Source organism: Mastacembelus armatus, chromosome 10 (assembly GCF_900324485.2).
Source record: "Mastacembelus armatus chromosome 10, fMasArm1.2, whole genome shotgun sequence".
Classification (NCBI taxonomy): domain Eukaryota; kingdom Metazoa; phylum Chordata; class Actinopteri; order Synbranchiformes; family Mastacembelidae; genus Mastacembelus; species Mastacembelus armatus.
In genome coordinates, this window is record NC_046642.1 from 24,697,058 (window position 1) to 24,718,933 (window position 21,876).

The 21,876-nt window shown below is 38.7% G+C and overlaps 1 protein-coding gene across 9 annotated transcripts in view; it reads right to left on the bottom strand.

The window, feature by feature from the left end:
• Nucleotides 1-1,351: 1,351 nt before the first annotated feature.
• The window catches only part of abhd18 (abhydrolase domain containing 18), a 45,129-nt gene continuing 24,604 nt past the window's right edge, over nt 1,352-21,876 (bottom strand). For 7 of the 9 annotated variants that reach the window (XM_026329929.1, XM_026329923.1, XM_026329926.1 and 4 more), the window contains exons 10-14: nt 17,911-18,012; nt 14,923-15,161; nt 11,364-11,497; nt 9,457-9,619; nt 1,352-1,444 (exon numbers count right to left, since the gene is read on the bottom strand). In XM_026329929.1, coding sequence (XP_026185714.1) covers nt 1,381-1,444; nt 9,457-9,619; nt 11,364-11,497; nt 14,923-15,161; nt 17,911-18,012 — 702 coding nt within the window. In that variant the 3' untranslated portion in view covers nt 1,352-1,380. Of the gene's footprint in view, nt 1,449-9,456; nt 9,620-11,363; nt 11,498-14,922; nt 15,162-17,910; nt 18,013-21,876 lie in introns of all 9 variants that reach the window. The other 2 variants (XM_026329924.1, XM_026329931.1) reach the window with 2 other exon arrangements.

Consider the following 21,876-nt stretch of genomic DNA (forward strand, 5'->3'; position numbering starts at 1 on the left):
ATAAAATTATTTTTTTGTTCAGAAATTACATAATCTACCTTTTAAATGACTAAATGATTAGGGAGAAGCCAGACTGAATAGAGTAAGCCTGGTGGAACTATAGCAGAAATAACCAAAGTAGTAGGCAAACTTAAAATACTTGCACTGTGGGATAAGCAGGAAGTAAAAAAATATATATTTAAACTAAAATTCTAAATAACTGCACACAGAAAAGAACTGATGACTTACCCTCCAATGTTTCATAAGACTAAAGGGCCATGGTATCTAGATAAACATTTTCCATTTTAAGACCCACCTCTCCTTCTTTGACAGACTGGGCTTTCAAAGTCACTATCATAAAATTCTTCAGGTTGCACCTGTAAAAAAAATATGTTCTCTGATATGTGACAATGTAACATAATCGCTGAAATCTGTTGCAATGCACAGGCAAACCATGATGCTGAGTTCTCTGCTATTTGATCATACATTCAACGTATTAAGCATATACAGTGGGTACGGAAAGTATTCAGACCCCTTTAAATTTTTCACTCTTTGTGTAATGACACAGCCATTTGCCAAAATCAAAAAAGTTCATTTTATTTCTCATTAATGTACACTCAGCACCCCATCTTGACAGAAAAAAAAACAGAAATGTAGAAATTTTTGCAAATTTATTAAAAAAGAAAAACTGAAATATGGTGTAGTAATGGCTAGATATAATTTTAATGTTTAGGTTTAAAGTTAATATTTAGATTTAACATTTAGATTTAAAGATTAAGATCAAACATTTATATTTAACATTTGACCATATGTACAATAAAAGTAGATATAACAAAGTTCCAAAATATTGCTCTAAATCTAAAAAAATCAGTGACTTCAATTAAAGTCAGACAGCATTTATAAAAAGGTCTGACCACATTTAGATGTGGTGAAATTAAGCTGTTAATTCGAGCATGTGCCATTTTACAATCGGCTCCCCATATTATTGCTCATACCATTACAATTTGAAGACACTGTAGAAATTTTTATTTGTGCTATTATTTTCGTGATGAATATTTCTAAAACTGCTTTCATCATTAATATATTTAGTACCATTAATAATGTAGAGTATTAATAAAGTAGAATATAATCTATCCCAACCCTTGTTTTCTTGCTGTATGAAACTGAAGACACAAACCAAATTATAAACTCCACATTTCTTTTATTGTACTGTCTTCCATGCTGTTCTGTTCTGTTATTGCACTTTTTGTGTTGCAATATTTAAAAAAAAAAAGGAAAGAATTATAAACTACTGTCTCAGTAAAAGAGATGAGGTGCCATACTTCATGCTGAGGCCTTAGGTTTGTGGACTGCTGCTTTTTTCAATGTCCTGCTGCTGTTACAGAGAGGAAAAGGCTTCAGTCAGCCATGGCTACTGGAGGTTGGGATACTTGAGGCAGAATCTGTTGAATGCATCATATATGGCCTGTCTAGAAATAAAATAGAATTTAAAACAATAACATAGCATGACATGAAATCAGTAGTTTATCAATCAGTGTGGGATTCTGACAACTCTGATCTCAATCTGTTCATTTTAATGAAATTAAAATATGCAAGAAATATTTAAACCTGTTTAAAGATTTACTGATGTAAATATAAATCCTCACACACACACACACACACACAGACCTTTTTTGCACCATTTTCTCATGGATTCTAACAACAAAAATTTTCTCAAACACACAAAACCGGTGCTGTGAGTTCAGATGTGCATTTGTCAGGCATGTCTCAGGCAGCGCTGATATGTTTGTCCACAAAGAATGCCAGTGTCGTTGCTGCGGTATCCCATTCTGTATGCTCATGCCATTTGTTTTGGGATGTTTGTATAAACCTTAGCTTAGAATAGCCAGATCCGATTTATACTGATTCAATTGTCCTGGCTCCAGTTCGTCACATACACAGTCATACACAGTATGATATGCAGTAACAAATCCCTTATGAGCAAATCCCTTATGAGCAAGCACTTGGCGACAGTGGAGAGGAAAAACTCTCTTTAACGGAAGAAAAAAACTCCAGCAGAACCAGGCTCAGTTTGGGCGGCCATCTATATAGCTATAGCTATAGCTATAGTTTAACACACCTAAAAACTACCTAAACTCTAAACAATTCATTAACTGCTACATTCCGGTACTAGTCAAGTACCTTTCTATTTTGACCGGTATTAAATGCTATTCACGTCGGCAGCAATGACACAAGATTACGCCAGTCGGAGGTCACTAAAATTAATGTTGAGTCGGTGTGTAACTTTGCTAAATTAATGTCGGACTCCGTAGTTTTCTCTGGACCCCTACCCAATCTGACCAGCGATATCATGTTTAGCCGCATGTGGTCGTTCCGTCGCTGGCTGTCTAGGTGGTGTCCAGCAAATGATGTGGGCTTCATAGACAATTGGGCCACTTTCTGGGGAAAACCCGGTCTGGTAGCGAGAAACGGCATCCATCCCACTTTGAATGGTGCAGCTCTTATCTCTAGAAATTTGGCCGAGTTTATTAGCCGACCTAAAGCCTGACAATCCAAGGTGGGGACGGGATGCAGAGACTCAGTCTAAAACGCCTCTCTGCAGTTTCCTTTGAGCCACCGCCCCCCTCAAACCACATAGAGACTGTGTCTGCCCCTCGAACATATAAATCAAATAAATCAGAAGTTAACAGAAGAGGAGTTATTCATAAAAACTTAAAAATTAAGACCACTCCTCTTATTGAACAGAAAAAACAGAACTGTCAAATGTGGATTAATAAATATCAGGTCCCTTTCTTCTAAATCTCTGTTAGTAAATGATTTGATAACTGATCACCAAATTGACCTACTTTATCTTACTGAAACCTGGTTACAGCAGGATGAATATGTCAGTCTGAATGAATCAACCCCCCTCAGTCATAAAAATTATCATGTTCCTCGAAGCACAGGTCGAGGTGGAGGAGTAGCTGCAATCTTCCACTCAAACTTATTATTAAACTTTCATCCTCAGAACAATTTTAACTCATTTGAGAGCCTCACTCTTAGTCTCTCACATCCAAACTGGAAAACACAAAAACCAGTTCTACTTGTCATTGTGTACCGTCCACCTGTCCCTTACTCAGAGTTTTTAACTGAATTCCCTGACTTCCTGTCTGATTTAGTGCTTAGATCAGATAAAGTTATTATAGTGGGAGATTTTAACATTCATGTAGATGTTGAAAATAACAGCCTCAGCATTGCATTTAATTCTATATTAGATTCAATTGGTTTCATTCAAAATGTTAATAAACCCACCCACTGTTTCAATCACACCCTTGATCTTGTTCTGACCTATGGCATTGAAACCAATCTAATAGTTTCCCCCCTAAATCCTGTTTTGTCAGATCATTCTATAATAACTTTTGAATTTAAAATGATGGATCATGCAGTGTTTGGAAGAAAATTCCACTACAAGAGATGTTTATCCGACAACGCTGTTAATAAATTTAAGAAAATGATTCCATCTTTATTTACATCTATGCCAAGTATAAACATAGTGGAGGGCAGCTGCTTCAATCCTACTCCCTACCAAATTGATCAGGTTGTTGACAGCGCTGTAACCTCACTGCGTGAAATGCTTGATTCTGTAGCCCCTCTGAAAAAGAAGTTAGTGAATCAGAGAAGACTAGCCCCATGGTATAATTTACATATTCGTACCTTAAAGCAGGCATCACGAAGGCTGGAAAGGAAGTGGCGTTCCACAAACTTAGAGGAAATTTTTCTAGCCTGGAAAAACAGTCTACTAACATATAAAAAAGCTCTCCATAAAGCCAGAACTGCATACTATTCATCACTAATAGAGGAAAATAAGAACAATCCCAGGTTTCTTTTCAGCACTGTAGCCAGGCTGACAAAAAGTCACAGCTCTGTTGAGTCCAGTGTTCCCTTAGCTCTCAGCAGTGATGAATTTATGAGTTTCTTTACAAATAAAATCACAACTATTAGAGATAAAATTCAGCAGATGCTTCCTATACCTGCAATAAATGAATCTTCTACTACAGTAGCTCTTGAATCATCTGTAGGACCTCAGTTATGTTTAGACTGCTTCTCTCCCATAGATCTCTCTGAATTTACATCAGTAGTTGCTTCATCGAAATCATCAACGTGTCTCTTAGACCCCATCCCGACTAGACTGCTTTAAGACACCCTGCCATTAATTAACTCATCTTTATTAGACTTGGTAAATTTATCTGTAGTATCAGGCTACGCACCACAGGCCTTTAAGACTGCAGTAATCAAACCCTTACTCAAAAAGCCTAGTCTTGATCCAGGAGTCTTGGCTAATTATAGACCAATATACAACCTGCCATTTATTTCCAAAATCCTAGAAAAAGCTGTTGCTAAGCAGCTATCAGACCACTTACACAGGAATTAACTATTTGAAGATTTTCAATCAGGATTTAGAGCACATCATGAACAGAAACAACACTGTTAAAAGTTACCAACGATCTTCTCTTAGCCTCAGATAATGGACTTGTTTCTATACTTGTCCTCCTAGACCTTAGTGCTGCATTCGACACCATTGACCACAACATCTTATTACAGAGACTGGAGCATGTGACTGGTATCAGAGGAACAGCGTTAAAATGGTTCCAATCCTATTTATCGGACAGATTCCAGTTTGTTCATGTCCATGATGAACCTTCCACACAAACAAAAGTTAGTTATGGAGTTCCACAAGGCTCTGTGCTAGGACCGATTCTGTTCACCCTGTACATGCTTCCTTTAGACTATGTCATTAGGAAGCACTCTATGAATTACCACTGCTATGCAGATGACACTCAGTTGTATCTATCTATTAAACCTGTTAACACAAACCAGTTAACCAGACTTCAAGCCTGTCTAACTGACATAAAGGCCTGGATAACCAGTAACTTTTTACTTTAAAACAGAAGTCATTATATTTGGACCAAAAAATCTCAGAAATAACTTTTCTAAAATTATAGCTAATCCAGAATGCTGCAGCCAGAGTCGTGACAGGAACAAGCAAGAGAGATCATATTTCTCCTGTATTAGCTTCTCTTCATTGGCTCCCTGTAAAATCCAGAATGGAATTTAAAATCCTTTTTCTCGCATACAAATCCCTTCATGATCAAGCTCCTTCATACCTTAAAGACCTCATAGTACCATATTATCCCAATAGACCACTTCTCTCTCAGATGGCAGGTCTACCTGTGGTTCCCAGGGTTTCCAAAAGCAGGATGGGGAGGCAGAGCCTTTAGTTATCAAGCTCCTCTCCTGTGGAACCAGCTCCCAGTCTGGGTTCAGGAGGCAGACACTCTCTGTACTTTTAAGGCTAGACTTAAAACCTTCCTCTTTGACAAAGCGTATAGCTAGGGCTGGCTTCAGGTAACCCTGAACCATCCCTTACTTATGCTACTATACGCCTAGACTGCCCGAGGACCACTGGTGCACTAAACTCCCCTACCCTAACCCTAACACTCCCTTCCCTTCCCCTCTCTTCCTCTCCTCCCACCTCACATGTATATTCCACCATTGAATGTTACTAACCTTGTGCTCTCTCTCTCCCCTAGTTTGTGCTTTCTCCCTCCCTCTCTCTCTCTCTCTCTCTCTCTGTACCTTCTGCAGGTGTCCCCGTACCTGGAGCTGTATATCGCTGATGTGCAGTTACTGGCCCCACCAACCTGCAGTCTCTATTTGTTGTTTATTGTTGCTGTTCTTTTCTCTCTCCTCTATCCACTCACCCCAACCGGTCGAGGCAGATGGCCACCCAAACTGAGCCCGGTTCTGCTGGAGGTTATTTCTTCCGTTAAAGGCCAAGTGCTTGCTCATAAGGGATTTGTTGGGTTTTAGTTTTTGTAAAGTGCCTTGAGATGATTTGTATTGTGATTTGGCGCTATACAAATAAAATTGAATTGAATTATTTGATATATATCTTTATATTATTTTTATCCTCTATTCTATCTTACCTCAGTCTCATCTTTTATACCAACACATAAAGTGAGTAGCAGAGTCTACCCCATATTTTCAATAATCAGACTTTTCTACTTTTCCAAATTTTGTTCCTAACCTATGACACATTATGGAACCACCCTTGGAGGATCCTTGGTCTTGACTTTTCACCACACCAGTCTCCTTAAAATCTTTGAAGAGGGATGTTGGGAAAATAATTAAAGGAAATGTATGCTTACTTACGTGTATTGTGTAATGGTATAGAGTGTTATGGAAATAAATGTAAGTGACTTGATGCTTGGTGAACCATTTAACTGTTACTACTAACACGTGTTGTGCAGGAAAAGGTCACAGAGACAGCGTGCGCAGAACGGTGAAGGAGGCAAAACGGTGCCGCGGGAGGAAACTAGAGTCACAATTCCAACATGGCGGTTCTAGGAGCCTATGGCAGGGACTGAGAACCATCAGGGACTATAAAACACCATCCTGCAGAATAGGGAATGTGGACGCTTCTCTGGCAGACGAGCTAAACACCTTTTATGATCGCTTCGAGGCTGCAGCTAATCACGTTAGTGGAGCTAGCGGCACAAATAGCATGCACGCTGAGAGAGCCTGGAGAGGTTAACACGTTCACCATCTCGGAGCATGACGTGAGGAGGGCATTCAGGACAGTGAATACCAGGAAGGCAGCAGGACCAGGTGGCATCATAGGTCGGGTTCTGAAAGCCTGCACTGACCAGCTAGCACTGGTGTTCACCGCGATACTCAACCTCTCCCTGGAGCATTCTGTAGTCCCCTTGTGCTTCAAGCAGTCCACCATTTTTTCTGTCCCGAAGAAACCCCAGCCGGCCTGCCTCAACGACTACCGCCCTGTAGCCCTAGAATTAGAGTAGAATTATGCAAGAATGCTGTTTGTAGGCTACAGTTCAGCATTCAACACCATAATTCCCTCCACGCTCACCTCTAAGTTGGAGGTCCTGGCACTCAGCCCACCCCTGTGTCAGTGGGTCTCCAACTTCCTGACGGCAGACCACAAGCCGTACGGACGGGCAAACACACCTCATCCTCCATCACCCTCAGTACTGGAGCTCCTCAGGGTTGTGTTCTGAGCCCCCTGCTGTACAATGTACAGCATATGACTGTGTGGCCACTTCTAACTCCACCACCATCATTAATTTTGCTAATGACACTGACGTAGTGGGCCTGATCTCCAAAAAAGACGAGACGGCATACCTACAAGAGATTAAAAATCTGGAGAGATGGTGCCAGGAGAACAACCTACTCCTGAACGTCAGCAAGACTAAGGAGTTAATAGTGGACTTCAGTACAAAGCAGGAGCGGTCATACCATCCGACTTCAGAACTTTTTGCCCTGAAGGCGACTTCACCAAATTGGAGGAGTACACGTCATCAATAACGACCTACATCAGCTAATGCATCGATGTCACTGTCTCCAAGGCCACCTCTCCTCCCAATGGCCAGGCGCTGCATCTTACTACGCCTGGTGTCAGGAAAGATCTACACAGAGTCAACACACAGAGAGCTGCTGGATCAGACCTAGCAGCATGCTTGGGGTATGTGCTGACCAGCTGGCAGATATTTTTACCATCTTCAACCAATGGCAGACGTCCTAACTAGTCAAACTAGTCAATCAAAAAACCTAAAATGTCATCACGAGACCTACAGCAGGCGCTTGCTACTGTTGATGTGAAAGTGCATGCCTCTACAATCAGAAAGAGACTACACAAGTTTAACTTTCATGGGAGACAAACGTTTGCTCTCTTGGAAAAATCATGAAGACCACACTGAAGTTTGCCAGAGAGAATGCAGACAAAGGCCAAGACCTCTGGAATAATGTTCTTTGGACTAAAATTGAATTCATTTGGACACCAGAAGAAAGGACATCTTTGGCATAAACTAAATACAGTATTCCAGCAAAAGAACCTCATACCAACTGTGAAGCATGGCAGTGGAAGTATAATGGGGTTTGGGGATGCTTTGCTGCAGCAGGAACTGGGCAGCTTTTGCATTGAGGAGTAGGGCAAACTTTCCTCAAACCGATGTCAGACTGGTAGATGGCTACAAGAAGCGTCTCAGTGAAGTTATTTCAGTCAAAGAGGGTAACACTAGCTATTAGGGGGTAGGTGTCCTAACTTTTTCCTCAGTTAGAATATGCATTTTTATTTAGCTTTTGTTTAATGAGTAAGACGAGGTTAATTTTTGTTGTTTATCTGATATTAACTCACGTTCTTTTCTGGAGATACATAAAAACAAGATTATAGAATGATGTGTGAACATTTCTTAATAAAGAACTGAATATTTAATGGTGTGTCCTAATTCTTTCCCATGACTATATATGGGATCTTTCTATTCCAATCTAAGATTTTATACAAAGATTCCAAGACATGAGCATGAGCATATTTTGGCAGAATGAGCATATGTTGGCAGAATGGGACACTGGCAACAACACTGGCATTTTTTTGTGGACAAACGTATATCAGTGCTGCCTGAGACATGCCTGACAAATGCACAAACATCTAAAACTTACAGCACACAGTGAAACAAAGCAATGTGCATTTGAGAACATTTTTTTAAAAATATGCAAATCACTTGTTAGAATCCATGGGAAAATGGTGCAAAAGAGTGTGTGATAGGATCTGTAAAAATTTGTTTTGTACTTGAGTGACTTTATGCACAAAAATTTACAAATGTAGAAATATTCAGATACAAGTACAAATTTTCTTTGCCCTGTACCAAAACCTTACTTACATTAGTAAATTGTAAAACACGTGTAAATATTTATTGCACTATTTTAATTCCATAATTAAAAATACAATAACTGAATACAAAAATACAAAAAGGATTTTATCCCAATCAATCCACACAGAAAGGCTACAGGTCGAGCAGAGCAACATACACACCTTATTATCACCTGCTGCAAATAGTCTACTGGAAATCATGACTGAGAATACTCTAGTTGATCACCTTAAAATGCTGATACAATCAGAAAAAGAGTCTCATGCAACTGAAGTGTTTTCCCTAGTTTAGAAAACACTCATCACTTCATTTATCCTATTATAGTGTAATGATGTTGTGAGTATAGACACTGGCAGGCAGAGGCCACATTACCAGACAACAAATAAAAGTTTCATTATAATTTGTTAGCAGCTATTGTAAGGCATTCATGTTATTCATCTACAATTGGTATTGCTGCTGTCAGTGTGATCAGTGCCTGATAAACAAGCAGTCTGTACGTTTTAATATCTAAATGTGGTAATCAACATGATACTTGTTGTCTCTCTGTTGCTTACATACTCAATGCATCTTTTTTGTTTCTGCAAAGTTATTGCATTTTTAAAAATGATTTAATATTTGAAGATGTATTTTGGTGAATATATCAACTCATTCCCAGTTAAAGCTACAATCCAAGTCCATTTCATAAACTTTCCAAATAATTGTGATTTTTATTTGAATGATTAAATATCACACATGACACTTGGCCACACAGTTATTTTAATTTGTAGTTTACCTGAAGATGTTCTGTTTAAACAAGTATGCACTGATGTGCCCTCCGTTCATATATCTGACTTCACATCCTGGCCAAATCTCCTGGAGACTGAGGACACCTGTTCGAGGGATGTACGCATCCTCTCTGGCCTGGACCACGATGATGAGACTGGTGTCTACAGGGACTAGGACAATGGAAAGGACAGATACAATTTATTGGTGAATACATGCTACCATTTATCCATACAAAATGGTACTGAATTCTTATTGGGGGCAGTCGTGTAGTGCCATTAAAAATCCTTCGCAAAACGCAGGTTTGGGCTACATTCAGTAACAACCATTAAAGCTAACAATTAGCCAGTGAAGGTCTAACAGAGACACACACACACACACACACAGAAAAAAGGGCTAGTACAGCATCGATATGATTACCATTCACCACTAACACCACTGTGCTGCATGATGAGGAGGAGACCTCTGATTTGACCAGTAAGTTATGTATGATCTTGCACTACAAACCGATAGCTGTGTAGACGTTTGTCGACTTAACCTGTACTATATTAATAGAGCTGGGATAGGCTGGACCAACCAAATGGATTCCCCCGCCCAGCACGGCAAGACATAAAAAGACAGCACACACAGACACACCCAGATTTCTCAGATTCCTTCAGACTGTTGTCCTTTAAAAGTCCTGCAGGCGAGGACTTCGGGGAATGCCTGCATCTCTCCTGAAAACCCACTGGCAGACTGCAGTCGGACCAGCCCACAGTGGAACGGACCGAACCTCAGTAAACCTGAGGTCAAGCAAGTAAGCTGTGGCTGTGCTGATCTCAGTTGGTCTCTATTGTTAACTACTTAGAGCTTCCTCCTAAACTATGTTTAGACCTCAGACTCAAACACAGAACATAAATTAATCTCAAGATTTCTTTCCCACCACTGCAAACAACCTACTGTTATACTGTTATGTTTTATTTGTTAATTCATCTAGTTTGTGTGTAGTATGTACCTACCATGTAAAGAGTTGAATATTTAAATCTTTAAAAGGCATCTGTGACTGACATCATTGATGTTATTTCACACAGTAAATACGTCACTGAATCAGGGAACCCTCCCTCAGACTGTAGACTGATATCTTGTATTGTCCATTAATTGACTGGTTGATCCACCATCAAAGGATATGGTGCCCCGAAATCATGAAGGTGGTTTATGATATTCATAATTCATAAACCAGACGCAGAGACTCAGTTTAAAATGCCTCTTTGCAGTTTCCCTAACCCCATAGAGGTAGTGTCTGCCACGTTAACATCTAAATCATATAAATCAGAAGTTAAAACAACGGGAGTTATTCAAAAAACCTAATAAAAATTAAGACTACAGAATACAGAGCCTTTAGTTGCCAAGCTCCTCTCCTGTGTAACCAGCTGACAGTCTGGGCTCAGGAGGCAGACACTTTCTGTACTTTTAAGGCTAGTTACGCTGCTATAGGCCTAGACTGCCCGAGGACCATTGGTGCACTGAGCTCCCCTAGCCTAACCCTCCCCTTTCCTTCCCCTCTCCTCCCCCCTCACATGTATATTCCACCATTGAATGTCACTAACTTTGTGCTCTCTCCCTCTCTCTCTCTCTGTTCTCTCTCTGTTTTTTGGAAAGTGCCTTGAGATGATTGTATTGTGATTTGGTGCTATACAAATAAAACTGGACTGGGTTGAATAGTCAGTATAAATGTGTTTATGCTCCATAGGTATACACTATGTCACTGCCAATGTTAATCTGTCTGTGATTGTTTTTTTAATTTAGGTGCTTAAATGTCTGTTTTCTGATCTGAAACCTGTAACACTATTTTGGATTTTTGCATTTCTCTCATATTTCTTTCTACTAATCTCAAAAAATAACATTAGTAAATCTCTCTGTGGGCACCATAAAACTTACCAGAGAAGTTGGCCATGTGTGTACATTCGTCCATTACTCCCTTCATAAAACTTACAGATTCTATATGCAATGATGATTGACACCATCTGGCTGAATCTGTCTTTGCAAGCAGTGTGTTGGTTGACTGAAGGCTTCTAGCAAAGAAAAACAAAAGATTTCAGATAACACTTAAGTGATTAAATTGTGTAAATAGAGCAAGAAGTAAAATCATTGTGACAGCACTGCAACACATAAGGAAAGTATAATCTCCACCAAACTATATTTTGTTGAATAATTGTTAAAAAAAAAAATATGTGGAATACATTATTTCATCTTAAAAAATGTGCTTCTGATGTTGGGCAACAAAGTCAGTTACAAAGGCTTTGAAACAAATAAAATAATAATGACAAATAATACATAATAGTTTTAGGGCTGCAACATCTAGGAACTAATATTATCGATATTATTAAATTCGATAAAATAATTGCCAATAAATGTATTTATTTATTAGTTAGATTGAGTGACACAGACTGATACTGAAGAGCTACTGAGACAAAAATGCCAGAGCGGAGTAGAGTGAGTCACATTTTTCATCATTAAACAATTATTACACGGTTATGTGGACAGTGGTGGTGCCTTATTGTTCTACTTTTTCTGTTATGTGGTGAGATGATGAGTCATCTAGTAAAGAGACTTCTGTTTTATTGGATCTCGGTCCACAGCCTAAGACGCAGCATGAAATACATCACCCTAAACTTTGTGTTTTTTAGGTTTCATGTATTTCTCTGGTGCATTGTTTCAGCTGCAGTCAGAGCAGAAGATGTTCAATCCTCTGCATCCATTGTCCAGACTGCAAATGCATGCACAAAGCATTGCCATTGACAGTTTTTTCTATTGTCTCTTTTGGTGCATTTGGATTGTTAATGTATATTTTATACAAAAACTGTTATGGTTAAAAATGTTCATGTTTTACTGTGAATTGTAGGTTAAAAACCAAACCATACTTATGAAAACTATTAAAAAAAAACAAAAAACAAAACCAAACAAAGAAAAGATTAAAAAAAAAAACAAAGTTACTCCACCAGAGTATCTGTTTTGGGTCCCTTTGCACTGAAACCACATATTAAAGTTTATGTTGTCCATTTCCAATTTGTTCAGATGAGAAGGCATTGAAGTAATTTGAACTAAAATGTTGCTTGAACGTATGTGCCCTTTTTAACAGTTAATCCATAAAACAAATATATATATATATATATATATATATATATACACACACACACACACACACACGTTAAATTGTTTTTCTTTCCTAAAATTAAGAAAATCGGCCATGCACATTGGGCCCAAATAACGCATTGATTACTGGCCATCGGCTAAACTGGAAAACAAAAGCATCGGCCATTGAAGAATCCATATCAGTTGACCTCTAGACTAGACCTCGTCTCATTTTGGCTCAGCTCAAAGTTCAGCCTATGCGCTCTAACGTAGGCTACAAAGTTGACTGCGTCCTTTGAAGGATGCAGCCCCTGAATTAGGACAGAGCCATTGGCAGGGAAGCAGTTGCTATGTACAGTATTGTTCAAAATAATAGCAGTACAATGTGACAAACCAGAATAATCCAGGTTTTTAGTATATTTTTTATTGCTACATGGCGAACAAGTTACTAGTAGGTGCAGTAGATTCTCAGAAAAAAAACAAGACCCAGCATTCATGATATGCACGCTCTTAAGGCTGTGCAATTGGGCAATTAGTTGAAAGGGGTGTGTTCAAAAAAATAGTGTCTGCCATTGACTGTACAAACTCAAAACTATTTTGTACAAACATTTTTGTTTCTAGGATTTAGCAATCCTGTGAATCACTAAACTAATATTTAGTTGAATGATCACAGTTTTTTATAACTGCTTCACATCTGTGTGACATGGAGTCAACCAACTTGTGGCACCTTTCAGCTGTTATTCCACTCCATGATTCTTTAACAACATTCCACAATTCATTTACATTTCTTGGTTTTGCTTCAGAAACAGCATTTTTGATATCACCCCACAAGTTCTCGATTGAATTAAGGTCCGGGGATTGGGCTGGCCACTCCATAACATGAATTTTGTTGGTTTGGAACCAAGACTTTGCTCGTTTACTAGTGTGTTTGGGGTCATTGTCTCGTTGAAACAACCATTTCAAGGGCATGTCCTCTTCAGCATAAGGCAACATGACCTCTTCAAGTATTTTGACATATGCAAACTGATCCATGATCCCTGGTATGCGATAAATAGGCCCAACACCATAGTAGGAGAAACATGCCCATATCATGATGCACCACCATGCTTCACTTTTTATGAAGGGAGTAATGGACGAATGTACACACATGGCCAACTTCTCTGGTAAGTTCACAAAAATGATGACCTCACTGATTGAATGCCACACTGCTACTTTTTTGAACACACCCCTTTCAACTAATTTACAGTGAAGACAGTGAAGCATGGTGGTGCAAGCATCATGATATGGGCAACACCATAGTAGGAGAAACATGCCCATATCATGATGCTTGCACCACCATGCTTCACTGTCTTCACTGTAAATTAGTTGAAAGGGGTGTGTTCAAAAAAGTAGCAGTGTGGCATTCAATCAGTGAGGTCATCATTTTTGTGAACTTACCAGAGAAGTTGGCCATGTGTGTACATTCGTCCATTACTCCCTTCATAAAAAGTGAAGCATGGTGGTGCATCATGATATGGGCATGTTTCTCCTACTATGGTGTTGGGCCTATTTATCGCATACCAGGGATCATGGATCAGTTTGCATATGTCAAAATACTTGAAGAGGTCATGTTGCCTTATGCTGAAGAGGACATGCCCTTGAAATGGTTGTTTCAACGATACAATGACCCCAAACACACTAGTAAACGAGCAAAGTCTTGGTTCCAAACCAACAAAATTCATGTTATGGAGTGGCCAGCCCAATCCCCGGACCTTAATTCAATCGAGAACTTGTGGGGTGATATCAAAAATGCTGTTTCTGAAGCAAAACCAAGAAATGTAAATGAATTGTGGAATGTTGTTAAAGAATCATGGAGTGGAATAACAGCTGAAAGGTGCCACAAGTTGGTTGACTCCATGTCACACAGATGTGAAGCAGTTATAAAAAACTGTGATCATTCAACTAAATATTAGTTTAGTGATTCACAGGATTGCTAAATCCTAGAAACAAAAATGTTTGTACAAAATAGTTTTGAGTTTGTACAGTCAATGGCAGACACTGCTATTTTTTGATTGTGCATATCATGAATGCTGGGTCTTGTTTGTTTTCTGAGAATCTACTGCACCTACTGGTAACTTGTTTGCCATGTAGCAATAAAAAAATATACTAAAAACCTGGATTATTCTGGTTAGTCACATTGTACTGCTATTATTTTGAACAATACTTTAACATCTCGAATGAAACGTGGAACATATCCAGAAAAAAAAAAAAGTCACAACTGCATGTTATGTATTATGTTATTGTATTATTACATTACAATCACGTTTGATAATACTGCAAAAAATACATATTGAAGTTTCTATTTACAACTATTTAATTTATTTACCTTGGCATCGTGTCCAAGCTTTTCTTGCAGCCCTGCAGTGATGATAAATGATGTAATCTGTTTCCAGACTTGCCCCCTCCAGAGGCCCCACCAACTAACCAGTCTTGTCCATCCTCAGCTTCCCCTCCAGCTTTGGAGTATTTGCCCTCTGATGCTTTATCACTTCCAGGCAAACCCAGGAGATGATCTATAGCATCAACATTCTTGATACGTTCTGGACTGATTTTAAAGGAATCAGCCTAGTAGAGGTTGACAAACACCATAAGACAGATGCAATGTACTTAGAAATGCTCATTTACGTTCATGTTGGTAAGGGGCAGTTCCCTAGCAGAATCCCTGTTGCAGATCTGATTCCTGGAGAGATTCCTCAAAGAGCCAATTGTAACTACAATCATTTTAATCATTCTTGAGAACTAGGACAAATCAGTGAGTTTGGGAAAAGTTATTTCCAAAAACCTTTCCGCAAATCTCTTAGCTGTGCTAAAAATCAATACAATCAATATAAAGCTACTGTACATGACTTCACATGACGTATGAAAAAATTGATCCTACATATACTATTGACGGGTTACTAGAGATCTTTTAAAAATTTTTTTTTGTATTTGCTTAGTCTAAAATTAGAACATTTTACTGGATACATTTATGCAAAATTTACCCTTTAGAATCCAACTTTCAAAGTTTCAAAACATTTAAAATATAAACAAGTTTTAGCATCAAACTCTTCAATAGTTGATTTTCATACAGATATCTGTACCCGTATCTGTACCTAAAGGTATCAAAAATAGTATTCAATTTAACAGCACTAAAAAAAAAACAAGATACAAGATATAAAATACTGTAGGCATGTCTGTTAAGAGCCTTAAAAAAATGAGCAGGATCTTGATCTTAAACTGGTGTGTGTCTGTGTGTTCACTGCTGGGTGTGTGCACTTTGGATGGGTTAAATGCAGAGCACAAATTCCAAGTATGGGTCACCATACTTGGCCACAAGTCACTTCGCTTCAATCTGAATTCCATAATGGAGTGACTTTACATAAGGGAGGTGGCTTAAAATGCTGGTGGGACAGCATCTGGATTTGGAAGAACCAAATATGATTTCTCCTGTGAGACTCAGTGTTACAGGAGCAAAAGATGAAAAAAAACTACCCTATGGCCCACTGAGAATGACCTATGATAAAATAATAGTCGAACCAAAGTCGTGCTGCGTATTTGTGTTTGAGGCATGTCAGGAGGATGTTAGCACTAAGGTCAAATAAAATCAAAACTCTACTATCACCAGTGTCAACCATGAATAGCAGATGATTTGTTACTTTTAACAAAGTGCTATGAAGGGCTTTGAAACTTAGCTGAACTGGTTCAATTACGTAAGCAGAATTTCAGAATAATAGCAATAGTGACAGGATAATTTTCTTCATTTTTTGACATTAATGGCAATTTAGAGATGGGGTAATGGTTATTTAGTCTATTCACATTAAAGTTATGTTTTTAGGCAAATGCTGAAAAACTGTGATTAAAATATGCAGGAACAATGCCAGAAACTAAGCAAAATTGAATGATAACTATATAGTAAAACCATAGGAGTCTATTTAAATATTTTCAGATTTTCAGAGTTTTTCACATACAGTAAACACATACTTCAAACAAAACAACTGATAAAAAATATATTTGATTACAATATTTAAAAGGCATTTCGAGTACTTAAATAAATACTGATTTAGGGACATTTCTCAACACTATCACAAGGGAAGTCTTTTATGTGAGTTGATGGAGAGTTGATGTGTGATGATTTCACAAAATGGCACATTATCCCAGCTAATCTTGAGTTTAAATGGGAGCCCTTATTTTTCTATCATCTGCTACATACTGTATATATTCAATGCACTTGAAATGTATTACTTTTATTCATCCATTCATTCATTCATTCATTCAAATAGTCATGACATGATTGGATAAATTGTATAAGGATATCACATGAGCTGTGCAATTGCAGCACAGTGTGTCTGTGAGCAGGGGGGTCAATTTGTCGTGATCTTTGAATTATTGAATACAAATATGGAACAGCTTTAAAGTTTGAAATGTCCATTATTAGTTGTCAGATTATAGATAGGATATTATTTATAACATTAATTATTTTGTCTTTTTACAAAAAAATATAGTGTTATATGCTGGATACATTTTGCCCCAGCTCTCAAGAATGATTGTTTATTTTAAGTGGACAATTATTTGGCTGAAGTTTCTTTTATTGTAATAATAGCCAATCCCCTTCACATATTAACAGAACTTTAACAGTTCTAATGTAGTCCGATTTTTGGAAACAAAAAAAAGCATGCTAATGTCATTATCTTTACTTGATAAGTGACTTTTAGTCCATTAATTATTGCAACAGAAACTACTAATTTGATAAAGCAAACAAACAGATAAAGCATAAAAGTAAGATAAAGCATAAAGTGTGCCCTCACTTCCCAACAGCTTAATTTTGGTTAGGATGTATGGGTAAGCAGAGAGTGTAAACAGGCAGCTAACAACACATGCCTAACAAACCAACCATTGATGGCACATTTTGTACTTTTCTAACTCATCTCTGTAGTGAAACGCTAAAAGGTGTTAGTTGGTTGTTTTGCATCAATATACAGTAAAAGACTTCACTTGAATTAAGGGACGCACACTGATAACAGAACCCTGAATGATGAGCATCATGGCTTAAACTTTTAATAAACTGTGTGTGTCCCATCTGTTAATAAACAGTATTGGCTGTTATTAGTTCTGGTATTTTAATTGCCACAACATTGTACTATTTAGAACTGAACATTTCTCTCTTGCATGAACTTATTACTGACTTATTTGGTGCTAATAGGTTCCACATTTATACTAATTTGTTAGCATTTTTAATATTTTCTCAAACCAAAACTGTAACTTCATAGCCAGTTGTACCACCCTAACACTAGAGTATCAATAGGTTATTTTCAAACAGTGGTGAAGGACAACATACCCCACAGTACTCCAACAGCTTAATGATCTCCTCTTCATACACTGAGTTAATGGCATACTGCTTCTCCAGTTCTCTCCAATTCACAGCATTACTTAGCACACCCTATAGACAGATACAGACAGACAGACAGACAGACAGGCAGGCAGGCAGACACACACACACACACACACACACACAAAAGCACACAGGACCAGCGAGCTCCAATTAGTCATAAAGTGACAAAGCAGGTTAAAGCTGAAACCCTTCTTCAAAAATCATTGTTGCCCTTTGACATTTACGTGAAACATTTAAAGCTTCAGTATATTCAAAGAACCTATAACCCTTCAAACATTAGACCAGTGCTACAACTTTGAAAATTCAGTATTTCACAACATTGGGTTTGTTTTTGACTGTTTATGTCCCGTTCTTGTTTTTCATGTCTGTTCTTTCTTTTTTATATTAAACAACTGCTCAGGATGTACTAGAAACTGTTGTCTAATGTACACTGTCCACACACACACAACATGTCAGGAACACAGCATACACACGAAGAAAGGAACACAGACACACCTGAGCACATACACAGATCTCAATCATTCTTAGTCTACATTTAATCAGTTACAGGTGAACACATTAAAGCTTGATTGAAGGGACATAGGACTGGTTCATGGGAAAATAGATTATAAATTTTAAATCACTTAACCTACAAGAAGACACTGTATTGATACAGGAGACTCATTTAGCAAAGACAGCAGAACAGGTACTCATTTCACCACAGTTTCCTCACCTGCATTCATAATATTGGCAGTAGACATTCAAGCCAGAAAAGTGGAAAATCAAGCACCACATCCTAAAGGCTGCAGCAGAAAGTTTTGGCTCGTGTTAAAGTCTTGAAGGAAAAACACGCTTTGGAAGAAGAGGAAGAAAAGCTGAGAAGAAGGAAAGAGATGGTTGCTTTGGAGTTGGCTGCATCCGATGTTAAGTTGAAAGTATATAACAGAGGTCACTAACAGGCGGACCGCGGTCCGGGTGCGGACCCAGAAGCCGCCCCATACGGACCCGGACGTACAGCCAAAACAGAAGATTGTGATTTAAAACCTAACGGGGCGCTTCTATTTCCACCGGCGCAGCTTTTTTAGACTTTACGGTAGTGGAAACGCACAGACCAATTGCATGCGAGTTGAGCCATCCCACGTGATACCACTCAGCCAATCAAGTCTGTGCATCCCAGGCGGTAAACTTTACGACTCTACAGTGTAAACAGCGCTAGAGGCAAGTTACACATGAAAACAGAGTTGCCAACTTAGCGACTTTATCGCTATATTTAGCGAGTATTCAGACCCTTCTAGCGACACTTTTTTTTAAGCGACTAGCGACAAATCTGGCATCTTTTTCTGGTGTTACTGGAGACTTTTTGAGACTCTGATGTGTCTGTACTGCACCGTTCTTACACTTCTCAATTTGCCGCAGTAAGACGGCAAATCAGCTGCAGCCGCGAGCCCCTCCCCCGTCCCAAAGCCTTCACAGGCGGCCCAGTCCTCTCGCAGCAGTCCCTCCCTCCCAGCTGCAGTCACAGCAGGAAGTGTTCACGCCTCCGCGTCCCGACTGCAATGTGCGTGATCTGTACTGATGCATGGCATAATAAAAAAATAAAATAAAATAAAAAGTAAAATGTTCTTTGTCTAAAATAAATCACTGCATTTGAATCAAACAGCCTCAGTCATTTACAGCAAGGCAAATGTATTTAGTTCTGAGAACTTATTAAATGCAGGCCGTCACGCTACATTATATGGCACAGTACAAATATTTTGAGTGTCCCTTATTCTGTCCCTTATTTCTTATAAAGAATCACAATTGTCTCTTACTTTCCATTTCTGAAGTTGGCAAAAGCGTCCATCACAATTACAGCATGTGCCATGGACATTATGCAAATTACACGATGACGTCATTCTGTGACTTCTAGCGACTTTTAGGACAGCCAATAGCTACTTTCCTTACTGACGAGTTGGCAACACCGCATGAAAAGACGGTACAAAGAAAAAGAAAGAGAGCGATACATGTAGAAAACAAAGGGAGAGAAACTGTAAAGTGAGACGGAGAAAGAGCGAGAACTTAGTTAATGAGAGAACATTATACATATATGTTCAGTTGTGTGTTACATGACAATAAATATTGTCAGAAAGTTTGTGAATTGTACTGAATTCATTTGATTTGACAGTCAGGTATTGATTACATGCAGATGTTGATAAAACTACTAGGCTACTTAAATATATATCACACTAACTAGTTAGACATTATGATCTTCCGGACCTTTGATTCAAGAAATTTTCTCTAACTGGACCTCTTTAAATTTTAGTTGAATACCCCTGGTATATAATTCCATTCCTTCCTCTTCAGAAACACAATCAAAGGGAATGAACTTATATTTTAAAAAGGAGCAAACAAAAGATGGATTGGAGCAGACATTAAACCCTGAACCCCAGTTCATACCTAATCATAACTCAACAAAGGGTAAATCAAAAAATGTCACAGATGGAAAACAAACTTGTGGAAATAAGACCAAAGAAAACTTGGCAGTGGCAAAGGGAAGGAAAAGTAAAGCACATGAGATAACGGAGAAAACTGGATACAGGGCTGGATTCAGTGACTGGACTGCATTTGTGGAGTGTCACGTCAAGATTCTATCTGACCCTTTCTTTGGTGACTTACAGGACTACTGCTCTAGTACAACACCTCTCAACCGACATAAGAATTTTTTTCTGTTCAATGTCGAAGTGGTTGGGCTGGACAGCAACCATTTCTACCCTCTTGCAGAAGTCATCACACAGAAACAAATGCCAGTCATCAAAAAGCTGAAGTTGACCTGGTACCAATGCACCGAATTTATTGGAACAATACGTTACTGGAACCTGCACTTCAATTTATTAGAGTATGTGAAGTACTTGAACAATCCAATTGCTAGCAATTATGCAGAACAGCAGGGTGGCTGCTCTTCAGCTGCACTGCAACAGTGGAAGGGTTTGGCACATCCTGCACCATGGAGTCCAACATCCAAGGAAAGGAATGTTGCGTGCTGTGTTTGACTGTAGTGCAACATTCTAAGGAGTGTCGCTAAATAGTGAGCTGTTGCAAGGTCCCAGTCTCACTAGTACATTGCCTGGTGTCCTCATGAGGTTCAGAGCCAGTAGCCCTTATAGGAGACATACCTGCCATATTGCCATATTCCATCAAGTGTGTGTTCGTGAAGAAGAGCGTGGCTTTCTTCACTTTCACTGGTGGCCAGATAGGGATACCTCACAGAAGCCAGTGCCTTATAAGATGAATGTGCATTTATTTGGAATTGTCTCATCACCCACCTGTACAGCCTACCCCTTAAAAAGAACTGCCCAAGACAGTCAATCTGAGTTTCCAGCAAAAGTTCTACAAACTGAATTTTATGTTGACAACTGCCTGAAGAGCCCAGCCACAGAAGTGGAAGCAATCCAGTTAATACACAATATCATTGTGCGCTCTCTGTCTTCTCTGTCACCTCTCTTCACAGACACGTAAATAAAACATCCTGAATCTCAGCAAATACTTGTCTCAAAGACATGAGAAATATATGAATAGAAGGCTTGAAATGTCTTATTTTAAATGAAACAATTCAAGTCAAAAACAGATAATCTCTTTTTATGTAATATGTATGAACGTAAGGAGCGGTACAGTTTCTCCTGTCTCACCTCATTATAGCTAATGTGATCCCGCCTTGCCCTGAGCGCACTTTTCGTATGGAAATAATCTAAGGTGAGCAATTATGTGCACACCCCCAAGAAATGGTATAAAACATCAAGCTTCATCATAGAATTTACTCACTTTTTACCTCACTGATGGCACGCTACGCGGGTGAAGAAGCATTTTGGATGGTTCTGGAAAAGTTTACTTTGTCCTCAGAGGAAAAAACTCATATGGTGAACGTTTACATTTTGAAGAGCGACTGGACCCAGTGGA